The sequence below is a fragment of the Myxine glutinosa genome, chromosome 6, assembly GCF_964187855.1.
Source record: "Myxine glutinosa chromosome 6, kmMyxGlut1.1, whole genome shotgun sequence".
NCBI classification, from domain to species: domain Eukaryota; kingdom Metazoa; phylum Chordata; class Myxini; order Myxiniformes; family Myxinidae; genus Myxine; species Myxine glutinosa.
The window spans coordinates 76,030,013-76,040,079 of record NC_136266.1 but is presented as its reverse complement, the minus strand read 5'-3'; the positions used below and the strand labels follow the sequence as shown (position 1 = coordinate 76,040,079).

General features: G+C 43.6%; 1 protein-coding gene across 4 annotated transcripts in view; it reads left to right on the top strand.

The window, feature by feature from the left end:
- The first annotated feature begins 560 nt into the window (after positions 1-560).
- The window catches only part of LOC137429985 (trafficking kinesin-binding protein 1), a 51,092-nt gene continuing 41,585 nt past the window's right edge, over positions 561-10,067 (top strand). For 3 of the 4 annotated variants that reach the window (XM_068120417.2, XM_068120416.2, XM_068120415.2), the window contains exons 1-3: positions 561-633; positions 814-1,044; positions 7,740-7,816. In XM_068120417.2, coding sequence (XP_067976518.2) covers positions 894-1,044; positions 7,740-7,816 — 228 coding nt within the window. In that variant the 5' untranslated portion in view covers positions 561-633; positions 814-893. Of the gene's footprint in view, positions 634-813; positions 1,045-7,739; positions 7,817-8,138; positions 8,207-10,067 lie in introns of all 4 variants that reach the window. The other variant, XM_078780023.1, reaches the window with a different exon arrangement.

Sequence of the window (10,067 nt, the reverse complement as noted above, 5' to 3'; positions counted from 1 at the left end):
TGTTTTTATGCAGGTTCCTCCACTATTATAATACGATGTATGCTTCTTGTATTTTGTGTTTGATTGATTTAAGAGGGGAATGAAATATATATACTGTATATATATTTTTTACAAGCCATGTTTTTATGCAGGTTCCTCCACTTTTATAATACGATGTATGCTTCTTGTATTTTGTGTTTGATTGATTTAAGAGGGGAATGAAAAACATTGAACTGAACTAAATACCAAGCTCTATATCTACAGTATAAATATATGTATTTTTTTCCTTTTCTTTCGCTGCTCAAATTGAACTAGAAGAAATCATTCGATCAGGTTTTTGAGTTCCTGCATCTTTTAAGAAGCTGGAACCCTTAAACACCTAAAGCAATATCAACACTTTGTTCGGTGTCATTGTCCTGTATTGATTTTGATGTAATATGAAGACGAAATTCATTTATGTCTCTCATCTTGTTAATCTTGCCATTAAGATTGATGGAGCGTTTGCTCCATTCAGTGGACTTTGTCATCAAAGTTGCATAATATAATAGGTAATGGATTGCACCTTCGGTGTGACTACACCCACCTGCACTAGCTTCATCAAGCACTCAGAAGTCGATCAAAACAAGTGCTTCCATAATCACGAGCGTTCTCTTGGTGAGCATAAAATGACACCCGTTGTCGCTAGCTGGAACGTTGTTCTGTTTTTTTTGTAACCTCTAGGTTTTCGGGATGAAATGCTAGAGATGAGTAAACAGTTGTAAGAAGATGCCATGGTAAATATGTTACATATTTCTTTCCTGTTTGCATCTGTGACGTTTTATGTGCCTCACCCAGCCATCATCAACTTCATTTTGACTCTGGCCTGTCATGAAATGTTTGGAGGTTTTTGAAAGGATTACATTGAAAGCCAAAGGATGATGCAGTTGTTGGATGATGGACTGGGCATCAAATGTGCTGAATGCAATGCAGGACTGGCTGCTTTAGATTCCAGTGAAGTACATAGTAAGGAAATATGCTGGGACATCTCCGATGACGAGGAAGTTTCATGGGACAAACTGTATGAAGGTATGTCGAGTTTACGCATCCTGGCACGTCCAGTAGTAAATAATGGACTTGGTTTATAAAGGACTGGCATGAAGTTGTGCCAGGCACATTTTCCTTTCATTGCCTCTTATTATTATGTTTACATCACTAACAATAACATTCAACATTATTTTGTTTAGTACACTTGACAATGATGTTGAGATTGATTTACATTTAGATTGAAAAGAAAATGTAACTGGGAACATGAGACAATGAGACATTATGTTCTCAAAAGTTTACAAAGACTAGTTATCCATAAGATACCCAAAAGCTTGGAAAAAATATAGAGCAGCAGATTTGATTGTTCATGACGACATGAAATGCTGTAATATTTTGTCCAATTACTGCTAAACGTAAGAGGTTTGAAAGTGCTAAAAAGACTTTGTGTTCTACAGTGTTGAAGCATATCATTTTTTTTAAATATAGATTTTAAATGTTGCAAAAATTTTTTTTTTTTTTTTTACTGCCGTTGATGCAGCGTCTTTTACACCACCTATGTAACATATTACATTAGTTATTTGTGCCTGTTGTTTGTATCCTTTATGACATCCTTCAAAACAATGTTTCCTGTTTGGAATGATTTAAAATTTTCTTGGATTGCAGACAGGCAGAGTAAAAAATCTCCCTGCTCTCCATGTATGCGTAATCGGGATAAATTATGAGCCAAAGTACTGCTAAACTCCAGCTTAGCTTTCAGATGTGTGTTCAAAATATAACATTCAATTTAAATTAAGTTGGTACTCGATAATAAACTGACACCTGTAAACAGACGGACCAACAGAATGAACCAATTGCAATTAGCCCCGCCGTTTTTTAGTTCATGTGCAGAGAGTAATAAAAACAAAAACTGGTAGAAATGTGGAATGAAATGAAATTGTGGTGCACCACCAACTTGAAGCTTTGGAGGGAAGAGGAATTGAACAGCCTCAGAGAGGTTATTCTGGAAATGGAAAAAAAAGAAGATCAAAAGAGAAATACAGTATTGGGGTGTAAGCCTGTTCTTTGGAGGTAGTTGGGTATAAGCCTGTACTTTGGAGGTAGTTTGGTGTAAGCCTGTACTTTGGAGGTTTAATGTGGAGGTAGTTGGGTATAAGCCTGTGCTTTGGAGGTTTAATGTGGAGGTAGTTGGGTGTAAGCCTGTACTTTGGAGGATTAATGTGGAGGTAGTTGGGTGTATGCCTGTACTTTGGAGGCTTAATGTGGAGGTAGTTGGGTGTAAGCCTGTACTTTGGAGGCTTAATGTGGAGGTAGTTGGGTGTAAGCCTGTACTTTGGAGGCTTAATGTGGAGGTAGTTGGGTGTAAGCCTGTACTTTGGAGGCTTAATGTGGAGGTAGTTGGGTATAAGCCTGTACTTTGGAGGTTTAATGTGGAGGTAGTTGGGTGTAAGCCTGTACTTTGGAGGATTAATGTGGAGGTAGTTGGCTGTAAGCCTGTACTTTGGAGGCTTAATGTGGAGGTAGTTGGGTGTAAGCCTGCACTTTGGAGGTTTAACGTGGAGGTAGTTTGGTGTAAACCTGTACTTTGGAGGTTTAACGTGGAGGTAGTTGGGTGTAAACCTGTACTTTGGAGGTTTAACGTGGAGGTAGTTTGGTGTAAACCTGTACTTTGGAGGTTTAACGTGGAGGTAGTTGGGTGTAAGCCTGTACTTTGGAGGTTTAATGTGGAGGTATTTGGGTGTAAACCTGTACTTTGGAGGTTTAACGTGGAGGTATTGGGGTGTAAGCCTGTATTTTGGAGGTTTAATGTGGAGGTATTTGGGTGTAAGCCTGTACTTTGGAGGTTTAACGTGGAGGTAGTTTGGTGTAAACCTGTACTTTAGAGGTTTAACGTGGAGGTAGTTGGTGTAAGCCTGTACTTTGGAGGTTTAATGTGGAGGTATTTGGGTGTAAACCTGTACTTTGGAGGTTTAACGTGGAGGTAGTTTGGTGTAAACCTGTACTTTGGAGGTTTAACGTGGAGGTAGTTGGGTGTAAGCCTGTACTTTGGAGGTTTAATGTGGAGGTATTTGGGTGTAAACCTGTACTTTGGAGGTTTAACGTGGAGGTAGTTTGGTGTAAACCTGTACTTTGGAGGTTTAACGTGGAGGTAGTTGGGTGTAAGCCTGTACTTTGGAGGTTTAACGTGGAGGTAGTTGGGTGTAAGCCTGTGCTTTGGAGGTTTAATGTGGAGGTAGTTCGGTGTAAGCCTGTACTTTGGAGGTTTAATGTGGAGGTATTTGGGTGTAAACCTGTACTTTGGAGGTTTAACGTGGAGGTAGTTTGGTGTAAACCTGTACTTTGGAGGTTTAACGTGGATGTAGTTGGGTGTAAGCCTGTACTTTGGAGGTTTAATGTGGAGGTATTTGGGTGTAAACCTGTACTTTGGAGGTTTAACGTGGAGGTATTGGGGTGTAAGCCTGTACTTTGGAGGTTTAATGTGGAGGTATTTGGGTGTAAGCCTGTACTTTGGAGGTTTAACGTGGAGGTAGTTTGGTGTAAAGCTGTACTTTGGAGGTTTAACGTGGAGGTAGTTGGGTGTAAGCCTGTACTTTGGTGGTTTAACGTGGAGGTAGTTTGGTGTAAACCTGTACTTTGGAGGTTTAACGTGGATGTAGTTGGGTGTAAGCCTGTACTTTGGAGGTTTCATGTGGAGGTATTTGGGTGTAAACCTGTACTTTGGAGGTTTAACGTGGAGGTATTGGGGTGTAAGCCTGTACTTTGGAGGTTTAATGTGGAGGTATTTGGGTGTAAGCCTGTACTTTGGAGGTTTAATGTGGAGGTATTTGAGTGTAAGCCTGTACTTTGAAGGTTTAATGTGGAGGTATTTGGGTGTAAGCCTGTACTTTGGAGGTTTAATGTGGAGGTATTTGGGTGTAAGCCTGTACTTTGGAGGTTTAATGTGGAGGTATTTGAGTGTAAGCCTGTACTTTGGAGGTTTAATGTGGAGGTATTTGAGTGTAAGCCTGTACTTTGGAGGTTTAATGTGGACGTAGTTAATGGAGCATTTGGGAAGAATTGGAGAGCTGTAAGAGCAGAGGAAGGTAGACAGGAGGTGATGCATTATAAAACAGAAACCATTGACCTGTGTGTAATGTGAGAGCAACAGGCCTTGTGCTTCAGTCTCATTGAAGGTGATTCCAATTATGTTGAGAGCTTTTGATTACAAATAATTCACTGGCAAGAGATGTGATGCTCCGAAAAACCGCATATGGAGATAACAACCAATGAGAGCATAATGCACATAGTAGTCATAGGGGGAAGCACTGGTTTATAAAGGGTGAAAAACATTCGCTTTCAAGATGATGGAATGAGTATTTTTTTATTTTACATATGGACACAAATATTACACATGCACAAACACACACAACGGAGGTGGATACTCTCTAAGCCCTGGTAGGTCTCCAATCCATTCCTCAAACCCACCCACATGTGGAGATAGCAGCCTACAGCAACTTGCGTGCACGCATACACAAACACAACACAAACACAAACACAAACACACACACACACACACACACACACACACACACACACACACACCACACACACACACACACACACACACACACACACACACATATATATATATATATACTATTACTAGCAGAAGTACCCGGCATTGCCGGAGGGGAGGGGAGGGGAGGGGAGAAGAGGGGGTGGAGGGGAGAAGAGGGGGTGGAGGGGAGAAGAGGGGGAGGGGGAGGAGAAGAGGGGGATGGGGAGGGGGAGGGTGAGGGATGGGAGGGGGAGGGTGAGGGATGGGAGGGGGAGGGTGAGGGATGGGAGGGTGAGGGATGGGAGGGGGAGGGTGAGGGATGGGAGGGGGAGGGTGAGGGATGGGAGGGTGAGGGATGGGAGGGGGAGGGTGAGGGATGGGAGGGGGAGGGGGAGGGTGAGGGATGGGAGGGGGAAGGGGGTGGGAGGGGGAGGGGCGAGGGGGAGGGGGGAGGGGCGAGGGGGAGGGGGAGGAGCGAGGGGGGAGAGGGGGAGGGGGGAGGGGGAGGGGGGAGAGGGGGAGAGGGGGAGGGGGAGGGGGGAGAGGGGGAGGGGGAGGGGGGAGAGGGGGAGGGGGAGGGGGAGGGGAGAGGGGGGAGGGCAGAAGGGGAAGAGGTAGGGTGGAAGGGGAAGAGGTAGGGTGGAGGGGGGGAGGGTAGGGGGAGGGGGAAGGGAGGGGGAGGACGGACGGGGGAGGGGGAAGGGGGAGGGAGGGGGAAGGGGGAGGGGAGGGGGGGAGGGGGAAGGGGGAGGGAGGGGGAAGGGGGAGGGAGGGGGAGGGGGAAAGGGGAGGGAGGGGGAGGGGGGAAAGGGGAGGGAGGGGGAGGGGGAAGGGGGAGGGAGGGGGAGGGGGAAGGGGGAGGGAGGGGGAGGGGGAAGGGGGAGGGAGGGGGAGGGAGGGCCAGTCAACAATGACGTTGCAGATCTCATGGTCGGAGAGCAGCACAACAATCGCGACATCGTCCTGCATCTTCGCAAGAGCACGAAGCGGATTTTGGAGACTCACCGATCCTGTGACCCACGCCCTCCAGTACCGGCGTTGCCGGGCGGGGGAAGGGAGACCCGTACATTCCCAACCCGTACATTCGCCCTCTCGACTCAAGCTCGTATTCGATTCGTATTCGAAATCGAAAGGGGAAAGGGGAAATCCTTCGTATTCGAATTCGTAAACACGAAATATGAATTAAAATTTAATTCATATCGCACAAAATCGACACAAAACACGATCGCATAAAGGTGAAAAAACGCCATCGCTTTTCGCCCTGAATTACGTGCAAACGTGTGACGTGTGACGTGATGGAACATCACGTGATCGCTCTGAGCGAATCAGCGAGCTGCTGGCACTGGCTGAGATTAGCAGGTACTTCGCTGAAATGCGCTGAGGTAAATATTAATAAAAAATATGGATCTCGTCAAATATGGTCTCGGCCATGTTCGTCCCAGGCTCAATGGCCATGTCTATGCCAAATATCAAGCACGTGAGCCTCTCCCTTTCGGAATCTATCGGTAACATTACACACACACACACACACACACACACACACACACACACACACACACACACACACACACACACACAAACTGTATTATATATATATATATATATATATATATATATATATATATATTCGAGCAGAGTTAAGCTCCATTGCACTTCAACATACATTTACACGCACATACACATACACCACTTACATCCAGGGTCTGCCTAACAGGCACGTAAGACATCGGCCATTATAAAGCTTGCAGTGTTAGTGTGAGAAATCTCTGAGGACATCCCGGAGACTCAATAGCTCAGTGGGCTGTCACCGCGTAAGTGATGAGGTCCGTGGGTTCGAGTCTCGGGTTGAGTCAGAATATTTTCATACCTTGCACTTGTGTGAATCTAAACGGATGATAAGAGATCAGGCCTTTGGAGAAGAGGAATGATTTGAAATCCACTCCGGTGATGGATTCCATGACCTTGCTGATTGGAAGTAAGCAGGTAGATTTGTAGTTAAGTGTACCGGATTTTATGCATTGTTTACGAAATACAGTGATGTTGGCTGACTTCCGAGCAGATGCAATGATGACGTAGGGCAAATTATACGGTGCATACAGCAGAAAGAGGATGTGCAAAACCAGCAGAGCAAGTTGTTAGGACACATCAGCTGATGCTGTCCAGTCGATTTGCAGAATCAGAGTCGATGGATGCAAGAAACTTCTCCATCTTCTCTGATGTACAAGACACAGTGTCTGAGAGCAGTTGGGTAGGACTGGGTAGGGTGGGTACAGAGAGCGAGTGGTTGGGGGACGCGAGATGTGGAAGCAAACACAGTATTGAGGCATTCAGCCTTTTCACGAGCGGAGTCGGCTTTTGTGCCTTTTAAGCGAGGGAACGGATGGAGGGGGAGCACACACCAGATATAGCACTTTCCTTCTGCCTAAAGGCTGTAATATATATTTCTGGGAGAGCTTTTGAGCGTTTGATTTAAGCCAGGTCCACACCTGAGTGATCAGTTGCACAAACGAATCGCTCTCACAATTATGCAATTTAATCGCATGCAGCTGCTTTAACCACCAATAAGCAAGGTCCCCACATTTAGAAGTGTATGCACAGTCAAAATTATAAAATAAATAAACGTTAATAGTGTGTAAATATGTATAGAACCACCTTTAGAGGCCATTTTTCCCCACAGAGCAGGGGTTGGCTTTTTTCAGGCACCATGGTCGCCTTTTTCAGGCACCATGGTCCCCTTTTTGAAGCAATGTTTTATGGCCGATGGCCTTCCTGCCGCCAACCCTGTTAGTCGTGTCTTGTGACACACAGGGAATTACAAGTGAGCTGGTGCTCAATTTGTCGACCTCGGAAGGATGACAGGCTGAGTCAACCCCCCTGTTGTTAATTCAGTGATTGACCGGGATTCAGAACCCAGGATCCTAGGATCCCAAGCCGCACCCTAACCGCAAATCCAACACCAGGCCAGTGCGTAAATATGTATGTGATAAAATATGTCCTTAGAAATCACTTGAAAGTAGAACCGGTCTTGTTTCGCAACCGATTAGTCTTTGAGGTCATTGTGCATTTGTGCTTCAACTGATACATCAAAGTATACTCATCCTGTAGTTTGCCTGTTTGGAATCTCCAGGTATGCTGGTCTAACTGGGATGTATTGTTGAACACAAAAATTCCAATTTACTGCATTCTACCGTTTGTGTTTCAGTACTGCATTCAGAAAACGTGTGCTCTTCGCTTAAAGATTGCAACGATCACGATGCAGTGACGCACGTTAGTGAACAGGTATATCGCTTTGCTATCAGTTGGTGATCCTTTCTTTGTCATTGCAAAGCCCAAAAAGACAGGTGCATGCATTGTATGTATTTACACGTCATTGCCACGTTGTCTTACACGTTTTGTGCTGTTCACATGATGTGATGCGTCATACAAATGTACGATCTGTACATATGATTGCGTAACGAGTGAATAATTTGAGCTGCACTCGAATTACATGGAAAAAAATTCAGCAATACAAAACGTTATTCCGAAATATGAAACTGCCTTCACAGGTAATTCAATATTTGCAATTTGTTGTAATTTGCTTGACATTGCCATCTCTTCTCAGGTCTTGCTCCCTCCACTCATTGATCCCTCTATCCAACCCCAGACCACGAGGTTGGACCCACCCCTCCGGTAACCCCCTCCTTGTAAAACTCCCAGAATCCAGACTTGCTGATCACCTCCACCTCTTTGTTCCTATCTTCTCCAACTTGTGGAACCCCTTTCCTCGATCTGTTCGACCGTACTCATGTTTCCTACAGGGATTCTATTTGGCAGTATACCACTCTCTCAGGTCATCCTCCATCCCGATCTATTATCTTTTTTTATCCTCATTAATCCTCCACAATTTTTATTCTTCTTCTCCTGTCTCTCCTCTTAAAACGATCATTCATTCATTTCATTCCTCATTAATCCTCCACATCTATTTGCACGTTGCAATGTTTACAATGTCTCTTCTCTTTCCTCCTGTTAGTTAATCCCCTTTCCCTTTATTGTATCGTATATTGTCTCATTACCTCTGCCACCGAAGGTGGATGGACGTTATGTTTCACCCGACTGTTCAATTTTCGTCATATGTCGGTCTTGAAGTTTGTTACTTGTGAAAATCGAATATTTTCCAAGTATATTGGTTGGTCTTGTGCGTTATTCTGTCTGTATGTCTGTTTGTTTGTCTGTATGTCAGTCGCCTACAGGTCACACTTTTCAAACGATCTTCACGAAACTTCACCAAGTTGTAGAGGTCGTCACAATTGAGAAGCCTCTTGATTTTGAGGTCAAAGGTCAAGGGTAATCTGGAGGACAAATTTCTAAAATCATCAATTTTCATCTGGAAAAAACCGTCAATTTTAATCCGATTGACTTGGAAGTCGAACAGCATTTTCACATTGAGTCACTAAATTGGAAAACCAACTATTTTTGATGTCAAAAGTTCAAAGGTCAACTCAAGGTCAAACTTCCAAATCATCAATTTTCTTCTAAAATCATCAATTTTCATCCGATTGACATGAAAATTTAACAGCATTTGCATAGCGCCTCACTGAATTTGAAAACCAACTATTTTTGAGGTCAAAAGTCAAATCTAGGTCAAACCTCTAAAATCATAAATTTTCATCTAAAAATCATCACTTTTCATCCTATTGACCCGAGCTTTGATCAAGATTGTCAATTTTGATCTTGATGAAATGGACAATTTCCTGGATCAATTGCAACCTTTTTCCGAGGAAGGGGGGAGTGGGGTGGATTTTGCAAGTATCGTGCTCTGCATGACGTCTTCTTGTTTGTTTGTCTGTAAATGCGATAACTCGCGAACACTTTCACCAATCCATCACAAACTTTACCAGATTATTCCAAAGGACAAAACCCAGTCTGTCAATGTTTTTTGACGACACAGGCCAAAGGTCAAAGGTTAAGGTTTTCTCATTTGTTTGTCTGGGACCCCGAGCATTTGTTAAATCTCAGTCACCTTTTGAGTTAGGACGCTGATATTTGGGCATCTGAGAACCAAGTGATTTGGCTATAAAGGTTATTTTTGATTTATTGATTAATGAATTAATTAATGAATTATTTGAAAATTTAAAATTTGAGGATAAATCTATTTCATTTATATAAATCGTTCCTGCACCATATATGTTTATCTGTGGGTGCAATAGTTCGCGAACACTTTCAGCTATCTTCGTCAAACTTTCCCAGAGGATTTCGAAGGATATAATTGAGACCGTCAATGTCATAATTGAGACAGTGGAGAGGTTTGGTATGTGACATGGAGGAAATGATTAGATTTTGGTGAAGATCCAGATCCGGATCTTGATCTGAGAATTTTTTAAAGTGATTCTTCACCATTGGGATATAGGGCAAAAAAAAAAAAACTATATATAGCAGGATACCTCAAAAAGTTGTGGTTGGATTCGGATAAGACTAGGTGAACAGGTTGGGTGTGTGACAAGGATGGATTTATTAAATTTTGGTGAAGATTTGAATCCGGATTCAGATCCAA